At 63.5% G+C, this 19,652-nt stretch overlaps 1 protein-coding gene across 2 annotated transcripts in view; it reads left to right on the top strand.

Moving 5' to 3' along the window:
• B4GALNT4 (beta-1,4-N-acetyl-galactosaminyltransferase 4) overlaps positions 1-17,784 on the top strand; it is a 30,309-nt gene extending 12,525 nt beyond the window's left edge. Inside the window, exons 2-21 of one of the 2 annotated variants that reach the window (XM_074586679.1) lie at positions 1,190-1,305; positions 3,928-4,038; positions 4,684-4,779; positions 5,102-5,192; positions 5,546-5,646; positions 6,539-6,606; positions 7,061-7,139; positions 8,874-8,940; positions 10,467-10,610; positions 11,646-11,755; positions 12,076-12,176; positions 12,554-12,636; positions 13,348-14,119; positions 14,240-14,614; positions 14,782-15,089; positions 15,338-15,491; positions 15,879-15,951; positions 16,036-16,189; positions 16,557-16,683; positions 16,882-17,784. In XM_074586679.1, the coding sequence (XP_074442780.1) occupies positions 1,190-1,305; positions 3,928-4,038; positions 4,684-4,779; positions 5,102-5,192; positions 5,546-5,646; positions 6,539-6,606; positions 7,061-7,139; positions 8,874-8,940; positions 10,467-10,610; positions 11,646-11,755; positions 12,076-12,176; positions 12,554-12,636; positions 13,348-14,119; positions 14,240-14,614; positions 14,782-15,089; positions 15,338-15,491; positions 15,879-15,951; positions 16,036-16,189; positions 16,557-16,683; positions 16,882-16,996 (3,245 nt within the window). In that variant the 3' untranslated portion in view covers positions 16,997-17,784. Of the gene's footprint in view, positions 1-1,189; positions 1,306-3,927; positions 4,039-4,683; positions 4,780-5,101; positions 5,193-5,545; positions 5,647-6,538; positions 6,607-7,060; positions 7,140-8,873; positions 8,941-10,466; positions 10,611-11,645; positions 11,756-12,075; positions 12,177-12,553; positions 12,637-13,347; positions 14,615-14,781; positions 15,090-15,337; positions 15,492-15,878; positions 15,952-16,035; positions 16,190-16,556; positions 16,684-16,881 lie in introns of both variants that reach the window. The other variant, XM_074586678.1, reaches the window with a different exon arrangement.
• Positions 17,785-19,652: the final 1,868 nt, after the last annotated feature.

Genomic DNA, 19,652 nt, shown 5'->3' with positions numbered 1-19,652 from the left:
CGCTGGAATACTAATGGCAGGGGAGGCGTGCGGCGGGGGGTCGGGGGGCACCCCAAGCCCCTCCTTGGGCAGGGCGCAGGGTCTGGAGCCACCCCAGCGTCTCCCACTGAGGCCGTTTCACTCCGGGGGGGCAGGAGCCCCCCCAGGACTTGCTGTTGGGAGGAAGGAGGGTGTGGAGGGACTGGGGGGCATCTTGCCGTACCTTTGCGGGGGTGTCAGTGACCCCCTTGCGGTGATGCCCACGGCTGGGGGACGGGGCTGCGCCACTGCTCGCCACCTCTGGGGCTCCCCCTTATTGCGATACGGGGGGGGCTGGTTTTGGGGGGGACCTGCAGGGGTGGCTCTTGGGCACCTGCCTCTCCCAGCATCAAACTGAGCTTCCCTCGACGCTGGTTGGAACGGCAGAGCTGAGCCGTACACCAGACGTGACCGCTGAACCCCAAAATCCCTCCATCCCACCAGGTTTTGGGGTGCCTGTCTTAGAATTGCATTGGCACCCATCTGCTGCGGCGGAGAAAGGGGGTGTGCCCCTCCCAAAATAACTGGTTTTCCAAGTCTGCGCCGTTATTTTGGGGGAAGTCGGTTATTTTAATGCTGGGAATCGAGGGCAGTTTAAAATAAACGCCCTTCGCAGCTCGAGGAAGATGGGGGGGAGCTGCGGAAGGGAGTCCGTAGGTTGGGAATAATTAATGCAGCACACAGTAACGAAGTCGTCTGCGACGGGGCTGTTAGTGAGGTCTTTGCGATGGTGTCTTTAGCGGGTCGGGGGGGTGTGGGAAGGTGGGTTTGGGGAGAAGACGTCCCGGGGGGCAGAGCCGTGGGGGGCTGCGGGAGAGCGGGGACCGGCGGGGCAGGGGAGCAGGGATGATCCCCGAGGATGGATGTGGGGTGAGATCCTGCGGGAGCTTATCCCGGCCGTCTCTTATGTAAAGGGCCATGAGCTGGGCTGTGGGGGGTGTAATTAAACCTGATGCTGATGAGCTGCTGCAAGCTGCTTAGTGCAAATGTAATGAGGGGAGTTCACAGCCAGAGCCCCCGGCCGTCGTCGCCCGTGTCCCTCCCCGCCGGGAGCGGTGGCGATGGCAGCCCGTGCCGGGGCGAGGGAGCGTCCCCAGACGAGGAGGGTGTTGGGATGGGGAGGACGCGGGCGGTGGCTGTGGTCTCACTCCTCCTTCTGCTCCCCTGGCAGATGGCGAGCGGCTGGGGGAGGTGACTGATCCCGGCCGGCGGCCGGCGGCGGCCCAGGCATCGGCGCGGCAGAGGAAAGCCGAGGACTCCAGCGAGAGCCGCGAGGAGGAGCCGATGGTAACGGGGGAGCCGGAGCGCGGTCCAGTGGGAAGGGACCCGCAGAGGTCACCGGTCCCAGTCCCCTACCCAGCACCCGGCCAGCTGGAGCAGGGGGCTCCAAGCCTCGTCCCGCGGAGCGGATCCAAGGCTGGAGAGGGCTCAGCCTCTCTGGGTCTGCCCAGCAGCACACGCGGTGGGCAAAAGAAATCCCTCCTGTCCCATTGACACTTCTGGTGGTGTGCCTCGTGCCGTCGCTGTGCCCCCCTGGGAAGAGGCTGGCATCACCTCTGCACCCCCTCTTGCGTAGCCGTCAGTGGCAATAAGGTCCTGCTTTGCTGGGCAAAGCCACCTTCTCCTGTGTCCTCCGCTCCATCTGGGTTGCCCTGGACTGGAGAGCCCCCAGCTGGACCCAGCGTACCCCGGGGGGGGTCTCCAGGCAGAAGCCGGAGAGGATGTCTCCTTGCCAAAAGACCAGGAGGCCCTTGGCATCGTAGCCACGAGGGCACCCTGCTGTCCCCTGTTCAACTTGTCACCCAGCCCGTGTCCAACACCCTGCTGTCCCCGAGCAGGGCAGGCGGGCGGGATGCCGGGAGAGGGAAGCCACGCGGTGTCCCCTGCCCCGTCCCCGCCAAACTGCTGCATGTCCCGGTGACAGCGAGCTTTTGGGCTGTTCCCAAGCCCTGGTACTTTGGGCGTGGGCGAGTGTGTTGTGTCTGGAGGGAGGGGAAGGCATCGAGCCCCTGCACCCGGAGCCTCTCGGTGCCCATCTCTTCGAGCCCAGCCCTGCCCGGTGTCTTGCGCAGCTGCTGGACGCCTGCAGCATCCCTGGCTCGGCAATTAAAAGGCCGGTTTGTCCCCACCTTCAGCGAATAACCCCCCCCCGCCCAGTTCCCGGGAGCTGGGCTGTGAATAGTCCCCTCTGTGGGGGCAGGCGGGGGAAAAGTTCACTCCAGTTTGAAAGCAAACAGCCCGGTTCAGAAGGACTCCGCAAACCGGAACAAAAAAATTGCTCCTTAAACAAAGGAGATGGAAATTTTTCCTCCTGGTGGTCTCTGGACTGCGGAGCTCACTGTTGGTGCCTCTGGTCCTTTATCTTTGGGGCAGGGCAGGGACGCTGGTGGCTTGTCCTCTCCACCCGCCTCACCCGAGGGATGGAGACCCATCCTGGTCCCTCTCCGTAGAGGGACAGGGAGGTTTTTCCAGGTGCTGGGGGTGGGGAGCCGGTGCCGGTAAGCAGAGCCGGCTTCAGGCCAGGCAGCAATTAGCGGTGAGGAATAGGGATGGGAGGAGGCGGATTGCGCCTGGCTGGCAGCGGGTGGGCCAGAAAGGACGACCCCAGCTCTCATCTCTCCCAGCTCCTCATAAATCAGGGACAGACAGAGAACGGAGAAAAACGAGGTGCCCAGAGAAAGCCGGGGCTGGTGCTGGGTGAGGACGGAGGGGGACAGCGGGAATTGTGTCTGGGCTTTCCCCGGGAGGAGGGCAAATCCTTCCAACAAGTGCGGCACAATTACGCCGCCTCCCTAATAACGTCTTCCAAGGGCACCGCTCCCCTCCTCCAGGATGCTAATGAGCTCATTTAGGCAAAGTTTGCTAATTATTTCCTTGGCGCTGTGCATCCTAACGGGCTGCGCTTTGTCGACGTGCGGTTCTCGCCGGGGCTTGGAGCTGGGCTCTGCTTTCGGAGAGCGTCGGCTCCGCTCCCGGGGGGTGGCACGGTGTCCCCTTGCTGGCTGAGGCCACTGGGGACGATGGCTGTGACTCCCCCTGGGACAGGGGGTGGGGATGTCCGTGCCCCCCTTGGTCCCATCCCCAATGCTGAGTGTGACGATGGGCTGTGACACCAGCCAGGTCCCTGGGTGACAGGCACAGCTTCCCGTCGCCCCAAGGGATGGGACGGAGTGGCAGCTCGGCAGGCGCTTTGGAGAGGGTTGGTGGCTCTTCCTTCCCCGTGTGCCAGCTGGTCCCTCGTCCCCGCTCCGCCCCCGCTCCCTGGGACGCGGTGGCAGCGTCGGGGCGATGCCCGCAGGGGTGGCACGGGCTGGCGCCGGCTCTGCCTGCTGCTGCCAGCGTGGTGGGAGAGGAGCGTGCCCTGGGTGGGCTCCAGAAGCGCCTGGCTCTTCCTTGCTACCCATCGCCTATTCGGCAGGTCGGGGGGCAGGTGAATGCTCACCTAATCCCTCTAAATTACACGCCACGATAGATGGGATTAACCTAATCCCTTTTAAAGGAAGAGGGGGAGAGGAGAAGCATCCCGCTTCCTCCGACGGTGAGTGGACGTGGAGATTGCTTGTGCTCTTCTGGAGACGGAGCCCAAAATACTCTGTTTCCTGTAGCCCGGCAGACTGGGCAAATATTTTGGACGAACAGAAAACTCACTGTTTGGGAGAAGTTTCTCTCCTTGGCAGAGGAAGGGAAATGAGTTTATCTAGGACATTTGGAAACCCTGCTCCCTGGGACACCTTGCCAATGTTTTTCTGCCTCCTCCTGCCGCTGTTTTCCTTTGCCTTGAAAGCTTTCGCCTTGGTTTGGCAACGCTCGATGGCCAAAATGAGACGTTTAGATCTAGGGAGACCTCCTGCGCGCGCAGCCGGGCTGGCCCCGATCCATCTCTAACCTCTCCCTCCCGCTTCCTCGCAGAACGACGGGCAGGACTTGGACGGCTGGTTTTCCAGAGGCCAACGGTCCGACCGAGCGCCCGCGCACCCCAACCTCAACCTGACCAAGCAGCCTTTGCCCTGGAGCGAGCAGGTGGGTGGGCAGGGAGCAGCGAGGGGTGATGGTGCAGGAGGAGGTCCCCAGAGGAGGTCCACCTTGCTGGGCAGCCCGCGTCCCCCCGGCACGCCAGGCTCCAACGCCACCTCCTGCCATCCTCCTCCCAGCCCTCCATCACCCGGCCCAGGGGCTCTGCCTGGTCCTGGGGCCAACGCGGTGCCCGTGAGGACGAGCTCCTCGGGTGTGAGCCGTGGGTGTGCGTCAGCCCCCTCGGCAGTCGGTGTGCAAGGGGACGTCTTGCTGTGTGTCTTCTCCGGATGGGTCCACGCTGTGCCCGTCTCGTGGTGCTGGGACGGGCTGAGGGATGGCGTCGGGCTTTTGGTGCCGTATCCAGACAACATCCCTTGTCCAAACGCGCTTGGGAGCCACAGGAGCCACAGCAGGAGGGTTATCTCCTGGGGGCTGGCGTTGTGACCCTGGGGCTGGCCCAGGGAGGGGACCTCGGCCCCCTCCTCAGTGTCACTGCAGAAGAGCTGAGGCCGGGCTGGTGACATCCCTAGGGCAGGTGACATCCCTAGGGCTTGACATCCACATTTCAGCCTGTGCTACCGCTGTCCTTGGGAGGCGATGGGGGACGTGAGGAGGACATCCAGCTCATCTCCACCCCCTCTTGTCCCCCAGTACAAAGGGAAGGCAAACTTGCACGTCTTCGAAGACTGGTGTGGAGGGGCCGTGAGGCACCTGAGGAAGAACCTCCATTTTCCGCTCTTTCCCCATGTGAGTCCCGGGCCTGATGGCAGTGGGTCGGAGGGAGGGTCTCCTTGTCCCTCTCTGGGTGCTGCTGGATCTCCACTGGCTGTGGGCTTGGTCCTCAAGACCTTTTCTTGCAGGCTTTCAGGTTTGGTTCGGGGCAGGTAATTCCCAGCAGAGCAGGGATGGAGGGAGGGGTGGGTGGTGGTGGGACCTCCACGTCCCCTCTGGTGCCAGGGTCATGAGACCGTGGGGTAACAAGGCGGAGGTGGGCTGGGTGATGTTGGTGCAAGGCACGAGCCTGGGCATGAACTGTTGATGCTTTCATGTCTGTGTCTCCCCTCGGCAGACCCGCACCACTGTGAAGAAGCTGGCTGTGTCGCCCAAGTGGAAGAACTATGGGCTGAGGATTTTTGGCTACATCCACCCCTTCAAGGATGGTGAGTGATGGAGTTTGGCCTCTTCTGCCCCTGCAGCAACAGGAGGAAGCTGCCTCCTTCCCCCTTCTTGGGCCACACGAGGTCCAAAAGGCTCTTAGAGATAGTCCCCAAGCCCCTGGCTTCCGGGCAGGGGGGTCTTCTTGGAGCAAAGACCCTTTTCCCTGGTTGCTTCGAAGGGACACAAAGCCCCGATCCCATCCAGGGCAGAGCCACGACCTGGGGTCCATGGTGGCCCCGTCACCTCTGTCCATCCACCCCCATTTCCCCGTCTCGCAACGAGGCACCAGGGCTGAGCCCGTGCCACCGGGGCTGCTCTGTCCCTCCGGGGTCACCTTCTCCTCTGCTCTCCACAGGGGATTTCCAGTTTTCTGTGGCATCAGATGACAATTCGGAGTTCTGGCTCAGCTCCGACGACAGTCCGTCCAACTCCCGGCTGGCTGCGTTCGTGGGCAAGGTATGTGCCGTCGTCCTCCACCCTCTGCCTTTCCCCACCCCAGGGGTGCGCCAACTCCCACCGAGAGCACAGAATCATAGAATCGTAGAACTGCCCAGGTTGGAAGGGACCTTTCAGATCATCGAGTCCAACCATCAGCCCAACGCTGACAAAACCCACCGCTAAACCATGTCTCTAAGCACCACGTCTGCCCGGCTTTTAAATCCCTCCCGGGATGGTGCCTCCACCGCTTCCCCGGGCATCTCGTCCCTCGGGGTGCCTCGCTCCCAGCATGCTGATAACCATCCCCAGATGCCTTCTGGGCATCAATTAATGATGCTTCAGACCCATGGGTGCTCTTTAGCCACGGCAAATTCTCCCTTCTACAAGCCCCTCTGCTGCAGCAGCTCTCCAAGGGAGCGTGCAGGGTCCGTGTGGGACTTTGCCAGAGGCAGCTCTCCTGCTTCTTTGCCCCCTTGGGAAATGCTGGACTATTTCAGCCTGGTCCCGTCTCTGCCCCTGGCCAGGCCTGGTTTGACTCCTGAAGGACCATCTGTCCCTTGGTCCCATCCTAGTTGTAGCTACCAAAGACCAGGTTATGTCCTGGAATAGGGGACTTAATATTTGCTCCTGTATTTTCTTGGCGTTAACTCCTATAACTGGAAACCCTGAGGTCCATTATTGCTCCCATGCGTTGTTGGGATCTTGGTGGTGTTGGTCTTGTGGCAGGAGTGCCACCAGCTGGGGACAGGCAGGCCTGGGGCAGAGCTCCCGGGATATCCTCCTGTTGAAGAGCCTTTCTGCAGCATGGCGCAGTGCCCGCGGGAGGCGGAGGAGAGATCTCACAGCCTAGTGGGGTTTGGGCCTGGTGGTGTCCCCAGTGCTCTCACACACTTCTTCTTCCTTCCCCCAGCTGGGCACCGAGTGGACGGCGCCGGGAGAGTTCACCAAATTCAGCTCACAAGTCTCCAAGCCTCTACGGTAGGTGTGTCCATGCTCCTGCTGCCCATCCCGGGTGGATGGAGTTGGGGAGATGGAGCTGCTGGCTCCACGCTGACTCTGACCAGTTGTTCCTCCCTGGGATGAGACCTCGGCCATGGTCCAGCCCAGACCCCACATGACCTTTGGGAAGAGACCAACCTTGCCCCCAGGGCCATGGCTTGAAGGTGTTGGAGGCCACAGGCACCTCTGCGGAGGACGAGGTGGGGATGGGGGGATCACCCGATCTCATGAAGCTTCTCAGCAGTGGGATGGGGGAGCAGATACCCACATCCCGCTGCCTGTCTCCATGCCCCAGGAAGGTTTAGCCACGTGTGAGCAAGGCAGAGAGGCTTTCCCGAGGTGGTTCCTCTGGCAGGGGAGCGCCCATCGCTCTGGCAGTGGTAGCAGTCGACTCAGCAATGATTTCTAACCGGCTTCTTCCCCTCTTGCGCAGCCTCATGTCCTCCAGACGCTACTACTTCGAGCTGCTCCACAAGCAAGACGACCGAGGTTCAGACCACGTGGAAGTCGGTGTGAGTAAATGCCCCTGCCCCGTGTGCCTTTCAAGGACTGTCCTGTCAAGAGCCGGCACCAAGGCTTTGCCCGCTGTGTGTTGAAGTGCTTTGTCCTGGCCCCAAAGCCGCAATTTCCCCATTTCTGTGGTTGCCAGCGGCTCAGAGGGGACAAGTCAGTATTGCTCCGATGGAGCTGGGGCTCATCTCCCCATGTCCCTGGGCAGGACGCTTGGCACAGGCTGCTCTTCTCTGTGCTCATCCAATCCTTTTGTGCCGATGGCCTTTCGGGAGCTGCAGACCCTGCCGTCCCTCCCTTGCGCTCCTGCCTTCCCAATCTGCTCCCGTAACGGATGCCAACGGAGCGGCCCTTCTGCTCCAGGCTCCAGCAGCGATGGGACACCCGGCTCCCTGTGGCCGGTCCCATCCCTTCTCCTTTCTCCTTGGCCTTCTGCAGAAGGGGAAGCGTTCCCTGTAGGCTTCTTCTGGGAGGAGCCCGTTGCCATGGGCAAGGAGAGCCCAGAGCGTGTAGGGTGGGAGCAGGCAGGTCTCAGGACTCCGTCGGCGAGCGGCAGCCCCCCTGGCTGGCCTGGGTCCCGGGGTCAGCAGTGGGAGAGGTGGCCGAGGTGATGGAGCGGGTCCCTTTTTTCCTTTTTCCCCTCGGAGATACCATGAGTTTCAAATCTGAACTTGCCTGCCTTGGCTGCGCAGCCCTGGCAAAGCCTGCAGCGTGTGCGTCGGGAGCTCGGGCCGTCTTTGTTGGGAGGGGAAGATGTTGGCTCGTTCGCAAAGGCTTCCTTTCTCCCAAGCACTCATTAATCACTGGAGTCCAACGTGTGCCAGGAAAGCGTCGGGGAGGCTGACGACACCCCTCCCTGGCTGCCTCTGCTCCCGTCGCTCAGCCTCGCCCGCCCAGGGCTCCATCCCCGTCCCTCCGATAAGATCTGCATTTCTGCTGAAAAACAAATAGATGGGGGAGACGTGTGTTTGCTGGAGGGCGGGAAGCCTTTCAGATGTTCAGAAAGAAACAACAACAACAACAGAAAAGCGGGACCCTAATGCGTCTCTGCCTGTGGGTATTTAAGGGCTTGTCCGGACAAAGGCTCAAGACGTGCTTCTAAAATATAGGGAGTTCAATCAGTGCAGGCAGCTCTGAAGACCCTCTGCAGTCCATGCAAACTGGAACGCACGCAGCACGGGCAGATGTTGCGGCACAGACGGATGTTGCAGGGCTCGGTGGGTGCCGGCTCTGGCTGAGGTCCTGGTCGGGTGCCGTGGGCTCCCTGCTCCGCTCCCCGAGGCTGAAGGGGGGAGCACGGAGACGCTGCCCCGCGCCCCGGCGCCCTCCCTCCCCTGCGAGGCGGGACGCGCGGCCGTGCTGCCTCCCGTGATGTGACTGATGCCGCTGCTGATGCGGGGCTGGATCGGGCCCAGAAGGAGCATGTGGCAGTGCCCAGAGGGAAGCAGCAGGAGCCTGTCCCACCTCCGGGAGCATTCCGCTCTCTGAGCGCGCAGGGAATGCCTGCTAATCCCAAATCACCTGGGGTCAAGGCGGGAGATGGGCCTGGGTCTGTGCCGGGGCAGGATCCGTCCTCTCCCCTGTTCCTCCCCTGCGGGGTTGGGCTGGGATCAGTGCGGGCGACTTGTGGGAGCTGGGGATGGGGAGGACCCATCCCAGGGTGCCGGGGGTCGAGGCAGCTGCATCCCGAACCCCCGACACCCTCCCATTCGTTCCCCCTCTCCTTTTTTCCCTAGTGGCGAGTTTTCCTCCCCAGCCTGAAGTTCGAAGTGATCGACTCCTCCTGCATCTCTCTGTACACAGGTAAGGGCCACACGATCCCGTGGCCATGGCAAGCGAGGTCTGGAGTGTTGGTGCAGCCGGGCAGAGGCAGCGCCAGAGCCCGGGAAGGAAACCAGGTCCTGGGAAATCGGATCCCGGGGGAAGATCTCAGCCTCTCACACCCACCAGAGCTGCTGCGGGGTGTAAGGGAGGGGGCGAGGGGCGGGGGTGGGCAGAGGCGACGCGGGGAGCGTGCTGTGAGCTGCCCGCGGGTGGGATGCGGAGGTGACAGGGAAACACAGCTCTCCTGGTGCTCCAGCCTCCCCCCTGCTCCCGAGAGCCCGGAGCGCTGGCTCCGCGGCCTGGCCCTGACGTATGAGGAGCTGTCGTGTAAGCGGGGATGGATGGCGCAAGGTTTAATTAAACCTATAGATCTTCTGCTTCCTGCCCCTTCCCTGGCAGCAAGAGAGGACTTGATGGATGGGTCCTGCCCCGGTGCTCAATGCGCTGGAGGGCTGGTCATCAAACATGCCCTGGAAGGTGTCGATAAGGCAGGAGGGGACAGGCAGCAGGCGGGGATCAATGGCGAGAAGAGGGATGGAGGGGTGTGCTGCTGGTACCCATGCAGGTGCCCGTGAGATGGATGACGTGCAGATAAATTCCTCCCCCCGACCGCTATCCATCAATGCCGGCGCTTTCCGCTTCTCTTTCCCACTTCCCGGCTCCCTCGGACCCCAGCAGCATCCCGGGGCCAAGCCGTGTCACCTGTGGGGAGCCCGTCACTGTGCCGTGGGGGACGCCAGCAGCGTGCAGAAGCATCCTCCTTCCTTCCTCTGGGCTTTTCCAGAGAAAAAAGCTGGGAAGCAGAGAAAAAAGCAGCCAGCTGCAGGGAGGCTCCTGGGGAGCCTCTCCCCGCCGGCAGCAGGAGGACGTGGGGGTCCCGTTGGTTTCGGGCCCTGCCCGTTTCCCCGCAGCAGGCAGGGCTGCCCGGCAAGGGAGCGCCCTTGGGTGCTCGGGGCAGGCAGCTCTCAGCGCGGACGAGGTGACCGGAGCAGGGTGACCTCCCGCCGGGAGGTCTGGGGGCTGGTCCGGTCCATAGCCAGGGACGACATGCCGCCCTCATCCCTGAAGAGGAGGCAAAAGCAGCTCGTGTTGCGTTTACCTGCAGCTCTGCAGGGAAGAACATTTGCGGTTTAATTCCTGTGTCCTTGGGAGTTAAAGCCCCCGAGTGTTCCCGCCCCTTGTCTTTGAGCGATGCCGTGATGGGCGCCAGGGCTGCCTGGCTGAGATCAGTTGTACCCGTGTCCTCTCGGTTCTCGTTAGTTGATGGCAATAATCATTAGGCTGATTAGTCACGGGGTCTGCGAGCGTGTGAGAGGGCTGGAAGGTTTGCCCTCATGCGAACACATCGGCTCCCCTTGTTCCCCTGGGAGCAGGAGCCCACAATCCTCCGAGCGCTCTCGGTGGGCGGGATGGAGAGGTTGGGAAGTGCCACCTTAGAGGATGCTCCTGGGACAATGCTCTGTGTGCGCATGCCGGTGGGGTTCAGCCCCTCTCCTCTCCTTCAGATGAATCGTCCCTGAAGATGAACCATGTGGAGCACATCCCGCAGACCTTGGCCAGCCACAGCGGGAGCTACCTCTGGGAGGCTCAGCAGGATGAGCACGGGGCTGACATGCTGAAGCCTGACCCCAGGGACACCTTCTTCCTCAGTGAGTGCCTGGGACCGGACCCTCGCAGATCTCCGTGGGGTTTCGGGGGGGGAAAATGGCAGGACCTGGCTGCCGTAGGCACCCAGAGCATCCCTCCTGCCTTCTGCCCATCTCCTGGGTGGCGGGCATGTCTGCTGGGGTCTGTAGCAGGGCAACGGCAGGAGCTTCAACAAGGCCAAGTGCCGGGTCCTGCACTTGGGCCACAACAACCCCATGGACACTCCAGGCCTGGGGCAGTGTGGCTGGAGAACTGCCCGGCAGAAAAGGACCTGGGGGTTCACATTGACAAGCGGCTGAACATGAGCCAGCAGTGTGCCCAGGTGGCCAAGAGGGCCAATGGCACCCTGGCTTGTATTAGAAATAGTGTGACCAGCAGAAGGAGGGAGGGGATTGTCCCCCTGTACTCAGCACTGGTGAGGCCACACCTGGAGTATTGTGTCCAGTTCTGGGCACCTCAACACGAGAGAGATCTCGAGGTGCTGGAGCGAGGGCAGAGGAGGGCAACGAAGCTGGTGAAGGGCCTGGAGAGTAAATCTGATGAGGAGCGATGGAAGGAGCTGGGACTGTTTAGTGTGAGGAAGAGGAGGCTGAGGGGAGACCTCGTCACTCTCTACAACCACTTGAAAGGACACTGTAGAGAGGTTGGTGCTGGTCTCTTCTCACAGGTCATTAGCGATAGAACGAGAGGGAATGGGTTCAAGCTGCAGCAGGGGAGGTTTAGGCTGGACATTAGGAACAAATTCTTCCCAGAAAGAGTGGTCAGACACTGGAATAGGCTGCCCAGGGAGGTGGTGGAGTCACCGTCCCTGGATGTGTTTAAGACTCGTTCAGATGTGGTGTTGGGGGATATGGTGTAGGGGAGAACCCTGTAGAGTGGGGTTGGTGGTTGGACTCCATGATCCCAAGGGTCTTTTCCAACCTAAATGATTCTATGATGCTAGGCTGGGATGGTTTGGGGTACAGGCTATAAGGTGGGTTGGGCTGTGGGGTTGGTGGGGCACGGCCTGGGGCTGAGCCACGGCTGCTTCTCCTCAGCCCCTGCGATCGAGGCCTCCCGAGTGGAGAACGTGCTGGTGCCCTGTGCCTACAGCCCCACCTACGTGGTGAAGGACTTCCCCATCGCCCGCTACCAGGGCCTGCAATTTGTAAGTGTCTCCCCGTGATGGGGATGGGGTCACGCTCCCATGGGAGACATGGCGAAGCAGCGCGCTTTGCCCTCACCCAGGGCAGGGATGTTTCCACCTGGTTAAAATCCAGGAGAAGATGTCCCTCGCTGGAGGATCAGGCTGAGCTTCCCATCTTGACCCAAAGAGGTCTGCGTTAAAAGCCCCATGGGGTGTTTGAGGTGCTGGGGGTCACCTTGCTGTTGGGGGGCCGTGCTGGTGGCCTTGGGTCCCCAGCTCCTCGCCCTGCCAGCCCCCGCTTCCTCGGAGCCATGGTGATGGCGGCGTGGTCGTCTCCCCAGGTCTACCTCTCGTTCGTGTACCCCAATGACTTCACGCGCCTCACTCACATGGAGACGGAGAACAAGTGCTTCTACAGGGAGTCCCCCCTCTACCTGGAGAAGTAAGTGCTGGGGGGCCGGTGTTCGTGGGTGGCACGTGGCAGGGAGGAAGGGGCTAATGCCAACAAGGTGCTCAAAGAGCTGGAGGAACGGCTGCGATGGCGCATCCTCAGCCGTGTGTCCCCAAGCTCTGCCCCCCATGGAAGGGCCACCTCCAGGCTGGCTCCGTCCCCATCTCTCGGGCATGCAGCAGCTTGAGACCTGGCAGTGCTCCTGGATTTTGGGAATCCCAGCTCCCTTTGGAGCCGGGCTGTGCCCGGGCGCCTGCGCTGCAGCTGGGGATGTTCCTCCCTGCGTGGGCTCACGTGTGTGCGAGCACGTCCCTCCGTTACACCCCTGCCTTATCTCCGGGACCTCATCTCTCCTCTCTGTCTCCCAGGTTTGGCTTCTATAAGTACATGAAGATGGATGAAGAGGAGGAGGATCCGCGCCAGCGAGCGTTTCTCTTCCTCAGCCCCGACAGTGAGTCACCGCTGGCAGCTTTCGGGCATCTCTCAGCAGCTCGGCACGGGCTGAGCCCCCGGCGCCCTCGCCACCGACCCACCCGTCCCTGGATGCAGCTCCTCGGGGGGCCTCCAGCCACGCCGGGGGGCTCGAGGAGGGCAGGGCTGCAGGGAGCCGCTTGTCTCCGAGCAGTCCCCTGTGCTCCACAGTCACGCATCCCGCTCGGCTCAGCCACAGAGCGCTGCGGGATACGGGAAGCAGGATGCTGGGGTTGGGATTCGCCTTCCCTGCCTCTTGAAGCCGTGCGCCTGCATCTCCTGGGTTGGCCTGGTCAGTGGGCAGCAGGATCCGTCTGGATACGGTGTGGAGTCTGGGGATGTCCATGGAGTCCGGGGATGCTCATGGGGACCTGCGCTGTTCCGAGCCTGCCTTGCTGTTGGTTTGCGGCTTGGCAAAGCCCTGGCAGGGAGGGTTTGCTCCCGGATGGAGTTAGAGTGGTGCCAAGATGGGACCAAGGCTCGGAGGGGTCAGTGGGCAGAGCCTGGAGCTGCCAGCCCCGGTGGGCATCCCTGAGTGCCCCCAGCGCGCTCTCCCTCGCCCAGCGGCCGCTCGCGGGTCGATCTCTTGCTGGAGACAAGCTTTGCCTCCTTGTCTGGGGCCAGCACGCTGCAGGGGGCGTGCTGAGCAGCTGGGACCCTCGGGGTATTTATCTCTGGCCTTGCTCCCTAGATTTCCTAGAGGATGAGGAGGAGGAGGAGGAGGAAGGAGTGGACAGCCCTGAGCCCACAGACCCGCTTCCCGAGGCCAAGGAGAAGAGCTTTGCGCCGGTACCCGGAGCCAAAGGGAAAGAGACCCCGCCAGTCACGGGGCATTACGGCGACGACCTGGACTATTACAGCTTTCGCCGCAGGCAGGGCCAGGCCCGGGAGGAGACGAGCACGCCGGGGCAGCCGGCAAGATGGAGCCAGGCCAGCGCCAGCCCGGCGGCCGTCCCCAAGGACCTCCACGGCCAGGAGGACGCAGGCCCCACGCCGGAGCAGGTCCGTGGGCGGATGCTCAGTTGGTTGCCCCAGGATCCCGGCGAGGGCGAGGAGGATGAGCTGGGGCTGCTGGCGTCTTCGAAGCATGGCGGGGCTCTGAGCCTCCAGCCCCACCTCTCTGCTCCCATCTTTGGTGGCAAAGCCAGAACGCCGGGTCCCAGCAAGGCTGGAGCAGCCAGGGAGGACAAAAAGCCCCGGAAAGCCCAGGAGAAGGTCTACGTGACCAGGCTGCAGCCGGGGAAGCGCAAAGCCCCAGCCCAGGAGCCCGTCTTCCCTGGCATCTTCCTTTACCCAAAACCTCTGAAGAAAGTCCATCTTCGCTCCAGGACCCCTCAGAAGCATCCCGTCGCCTCCAGCAAGCTCCGTGCCATCCCGGGCCGCCGGAGCCCCTGGTTCCTGAGCAACATCTCCAAGGAGAGGGACCCTCCCAGGCGGAAGAGCATGCGGGCGGGTGGCAGGAGGTGGGAACGTCCATCCAAGCCGGGGATGGAGCGGCGGGCGCTGCCCAGCCTCCTCTCCCTGGGCACCGAAGGGCTCTTCAGTAGGGAGACCCATGAGGACACGACCCCTGCCCCGGGCAGGACAGTGGCCACCACCGATTACAACTCCTCCGAGGCGACCCGCTCGGAGGGGACGCGGGTGACATCCTTTCTGAAGATGTCAGAAACGACGGCGTCCCAGCAGGAGGAGGGAAAGGGCCAGGAGGAGGAGGAGGAGGAGGAGGAAGAAGAGGTGTCGGACTACAGCTACGAGACTGGGGAGCTGCAGCAGAGCTGGCTGGAGGACTCCATCAACTGGCAGAGGACGTTCAGCGTCAGCTCGGTGGACTTCGAGCTCCTGCGCTCTGACTGGAACGACCTGCGCTGCAACGTGTCGGGCAACCTGCAGCTGAGCGAGAGCGAGGTGGTGGACGTGGTGGCGCAGTACATGGAGAAGCTCAACGAGAAGAATGGAGGGTAGGGAGGGAGCGGGGCGCGGGCGGGAGGTTGGGGGTACGTGCCTCCATCCCGCTTGGCTCCCTGGGGCCAGGTGAGCTGGATGGTGGGTTCAGGCCAACCCCTTGAGCTGTGGGGAGCAGAGCCCACGGTGGTGGTGCTTTCAAGTGCTTCTCTTTTACCTGTAGCATCTACACCCTTCTGAGGATCGTCAACGTGGAGAAGCGTCGGGACACGGCCCGGGGGAACCGCTACCTGCTGGAGCTGGAGCTGGCGGAGCGGGGCCAGCGGACGGTGCGGCTCTCCGAGTACGTCTACGTCCTCTTGCACCAGGGCAAGCAGGACGACAGTGCCGAGGCCAACCCCGAAGGGCCAGCGCTGGGGGCCACCGAGCCCCAGCCGAGCGCCTGGAGCATCCTCTATGGAAAACCCATCCTGTGCCGGCCCCTGCGGCTCAGCTGGAAGCAGGACGTCATGGTGCACTTCGTGGTACCCGGTAGGTGACAGCAGGACGCGTCTCTCCAGGGTCCCTGCTGCTCCCTCTGCCCTCAGCATCCTCCGGTGGGAGGAAGGCAACCCTGGTTGTATCCTCCAGGGTGGCCCAAGGGGAATGAGGTTCTCGCGTCTCATGAGATGCTGAGGTTCTCGCTTCTCATCAGAAGGGGCGTTGGTTTGGTTGGGGAAGGGGGTGCCCTTGGGACCCCCGTGGTGAGCCTGAGGGACGTTTGTGGCTGTGTCTGGCAGTGAAGAACCAAGCCCGCTGGGTCCAGCAGTTCATCTCGGACATGGCCCGCCTGTATGCGGCTACGAAGGACGCCAACTTCAATGTCATCCTGGTGGACTTTGACAGCGATGACATGGACGTGGAGAAAGCCCTGCGGGACGCCCAACTGCCCCGGTAACCCACCCCACCACCCCACACGAGCTCTGGGTCCCACCCTGCTCCCCCCGAGGCTGCCGAGGGGGGTCTGCGGGGCTCCTCGTGGTGGGACAGGCCATCCCAGTGGTGCTCACACCACCTGCTGCTCCTTCCCCAGCCTGGCGTGGGTCCCTGCCTCGCTGCCCCTCTCCTCCTCCTCCTTTTCGGGGGTTTGAACTTGTTTCCCACGCGGAGGAGTTGGGGATGGAGAAACCTCCTCTGCCTCCGCAGGGGGCCCGTTGGCATGAGTTGTAGGCACCTGACCCCCTTCCTGAGAAGGTCCCCTCTCCTCGCTGGTGGTTCCTGTCCCCCTCTTGGCTGCGTCCCTTTGGGTCACCAGCACCAACCGCCCTGTCCTCTCCTCAGCTACCAGTACCTGCGGCGCACGGGGAACTTCGAGCGCTCGGCGGGGCTGCAGGCCGGCGTGGACACGGTGGAGGTGAGCCGGGGGAGAGGAGCCGGCTCTCGCCTCGCTGCGCCTTTTCGCCCTGATCCTCCCGCTTGTGTCTGTCCCCTCCCGTAGGACGGGCACAGCATCGTGTTCCTCTGCGACCTGCACATCCATTTCCCCCCCAACATCCTGGACAGCATCCGGAAGCACTGCGTGGAGGGGAAGCTGGCCTACGCGCCCATCGTCATGCGGCTGAGCTGCGGCAGCTCCCCGCGGGAGCCCAACGGTAAGCGGGGTCCCCTCTGCCGCCATGCCTGTCCGGCAGGAAAACGTCCCCCGCCGGCCCCAGGAGAGCTGCGGCGCTGGGTTTGGGCTGCAGCCGGGCTCGGACGCGTGGGGAGGATGGGTTTGTTTTGCTCCAGCCAGAGGGGGTTCAAGCTCAAGGGCATTTGAGGCGCAGGGCGTGTGATGCCCCCCAAAACCGGGCTGTCAACTGGCACATCCCCATGGGAGGTGGCGGTGATTGCACAGACCCCTGGTGGGATGAGGGGTTGGGATGGGGCGTTCCCGCGGTGCCCGGTTTGGGCGGGGAGCACAGAAGTGGTGGCCGGGGGATTTGGGGTCCCCTCACCTCATGGCTCTCCCCCCTCCAGGCTACTGGGAGGTGAACGGCTTCGGCCTCTTCGGCATCTACAAGTCGGACTTCGACCGCGTGGGAGGGATGAACACGGAGGAGTTCAGAGACCGCTGGGGCGGGGAGGACTGGGAGCTCCTGGACAGGTGAGGCTGGGGGTGCCGGCCGCCCCCGGGGCAGGGCTGGCCACGCGGAGCTGGACACATCCCCTGGGAAACCCGCTCTCCCCTCCATCGAGCTGGCTAAAGGCCGGGGCCACGCGGTGGCCAAGCGGCAAAGCGTCCCCTTGGGAGGGCCGGATCCGTCCCCTGCCTTCCCTGAGCGTGTCCCTCATCCGGCTGCAGGGTCCTTCAGAGCGGGCTGGAGGTGGAGCGCTTGCGTCTCAGGAACTTTTACCATTACTACCACTCCAAGCGCGGCATGTGGAACGCCCGCAGCAAGAAGCCACCCAAGGACTAGCGCCCTGAGCCCGGCCCGCAGCCACCGACCCCCTCGTGCCCGCTGGAGGCCACCACCGGCGCCCGGTTGTCCCCGACCTCCGCCGACGCGCCTGGGTGCCGGCACGGAGGGCACCCCGTAACGAACCGTGGTTATTTTGGGGAAGGGGGGAGCGGGGAGGGTGAAAGCGGGTTGGTGATTTTTTTCTTAAGGGTCTAATTTCTTAGTCAGCGATGAATTTATTAACTCGTTAGCGCCGGGACAGTGGGCGTCCCGCTTCGGGAGGGGTGAAGCCCCCAGGGGATCCCCGGAGCCGGTGGGTCCTGGGGGCTGTGCCGGGCCGGTGACTCCGGAGGCAGAAACGCGGTACCCAAGCTCGCAGCCGGCGCTCGCTCTGCAGCCCCTTTGCTGGGTCGCCCCCCCTAAAACGCCCAGCACCGTGTCGCTGTGCCAGGCTGGAGAGCTGAGCTTTTGGGGGCACCCACAGGACTGAGCGGGGGGTATGAGCCCGCTGGGGCTGCCCAAACCCTCCTGCTCCCCCTCCCCGGGACCCCTGGAGCCACTTCGCAGTGGCTGGCAGAGCCCCTTGGCACCACGGGCTGGCACTGCCTGCGCCCGGGGGGGCTGGGTTGGGATGGGAAAGGGCAGAGCCCGGAGCAGGTGCGGGAGCAGGGGGAGAGCAAATGATGTTTCCAAGCTAATTTCTGTGAAATTATGAGGTAGGAAGCCGTTTTCAGGAAGTTTTGTCTGTTTTGTTTTGTTTGTTTTTTTTTTATTCTTAAAAAATAAAATCGATGTCTTGGCTGGGATTCCCTTCCCCTCCATCACCCTGGTGCCTTGGCAGGGATGCGGCCCCCAGCCGGGCGTAGGGCACGAAAAGCCGGGTTGACCTCTGTCCCTCGCCGCTCCCAAGTCCCCTCGCGGTGGCGGGTGGCCGTGTGGGCTGGGGGGACGCTTTTGCCCGCTGGAAATCACCTCTGCCGTTTGTAACTCCCGGGAGGGGCTCGGGAAGGCTTGGCCCCACGGCCCGTCCTGCAGGAGAGAGCAGCCTTGCCCTGTGCATGCAGGGAGCGCGCTGGCGGATGCGTTGGGCTGATCCTGGCTGAGGCTGGGAGGAGAGGTCAGGAAGCCGCAGGCAGGGCTCCCTGCGCTCCCGGCGGGACCGAGCAGGAGGAGGAGGACGGGCACGGAGCGAAGATTCGCTCTTTTCGGGGCCCCTTTGCTGTTTCGTGCGGTGAGGAGGAGGAGGAGGCAGCAGCTGTGCGTGTGGTGCCCGGACGCACGCCTGGGCTTGCAGGGAGCTGGTGGAGCCTCCGCCCCACACCTGGGCTCCACCCGGGCCACTGCCTGCGCCCCACACGGGGGGCTCAGCCCGGCGCCCCCGGGGCTGGCGAGCCCTGGGGAGAGCCCCCAGCTGCTCCGCGCGCTCCCGCGCGCCCTTGCACGCTCGTTCGCGGGACGGCCGTGTCTGCCTGTGCCGGAGCCCTTTGCTCGTCTCTTCCCCTCGCCCGTGGACGTGCCCGGTCGCACGCGGCGCCTCGCGGGCTCCGGCAAACCCGCTTGGCCCCGGGCCCGGCGGCCGCGAGCTCCTTCTGCTCCTCCGCCGGGTCACCCTGTCCCTGCAAATCCCCTGGGCTGTGACCACCGCGTCCTTGCTGCCCTCCACCGGGAGCTTCCAGCAGCCGGGAGCACCTCTGGGGGGGCTTAAATAGCCCCGGAGCTTCCCCCACCCCAGGTGTTTTATTCCCCCGGCTCTGTCTGAGCGTCTGCTGAGTTTTGGGGTGAGGATGGAGGCGGTAGGCTTGGCAACCTGCTTGCCATCAGAAAACAGCCACAATCTGGGTCTCTGGGGGATTTTTATCCCAAATTTGGCACTTCTGGCCCCGGGATTTGCCGGGAGGGGACAGTCTGGGCAGGCTGCGAGTTTTTCTCTCCGTGCTGGCACTCGCAGGCTCCTCTCCTCACCCCGCTGCCTGTTTTTTCCAGCGCTTTGGAAGTGCTTTGTTGTGGGCGAGGGCTCTGCCCGCTGCGCCGGGAGTTGGCCCGTGGGCTGAGGAGCACTGGGCAGGGCGGGTGGCCCCGCAGTCCCCCGGGGGCCAGCAGCGCCATCCCTAAAGCCGCCTTTCCTTAGGCACAACTTTTCCAGCAGCTTCCCAGCAAGCAGAGCTCACAAAGCCACCGGCGGCGGAGCAGGCACCGGGCTCAGCCACATCCAGAGCTGACGCTGGAAGGGACCGGTGCCACCAGCGCCATCCCCACTGGGGACGCTGGTCCAGCCCTGCTGGGGACAATTTGGAGCCAGCTGACGGTATTGGCTTGGGGTAGGGCCAGCAGCAAAACGCCGGAGGGTTTTGTTTCCGTGGCAGTGGCTGAGCCGTGGTCACGGGGACCACACGGGGACCTCAGGGAGCCTCTCCCGGGCCAGGCGATGGAGCCCCGAGTGACAGCAGGGTGCGGGCAGGTCCCCGCTTTTAGAGGAGCAGCCCTGGTGCTGGGGCACGGCGTTGGCCGGGCGGCTCGCCCTGCCCCAGGGGGATGCTGCAAAGGCGTTGGGGCTTGTTTAGGGTGGTGGAGGCAAACAGCAGCCCGCAGCGGCCTCGCTGTAGGGCTGTCCTGGCCACGGGGCCGAGCGAGGGCTTGGAGGAGGGTGAGGGTGAGCAGAGAGTGTCCCCAACAC

This window comes from Larus michahellis, chromosome 4 (assembly GCF_964199755.1).
Source record: "Larus michahellis chromosome 4, bLarMic1.1, whole genome shotgun sequence".
Taxonomy (NCBI): Eukaryota; Metazoa; Chordata; class Aves; order Charadriiformes; family Laridae; genus Larus; species Larus michahellis.
The sequence above is the reverse complement of the archived record's forward strand: the minus strand, read 5'-3'. Positions and strand labels throughout refer to the sequence as shown.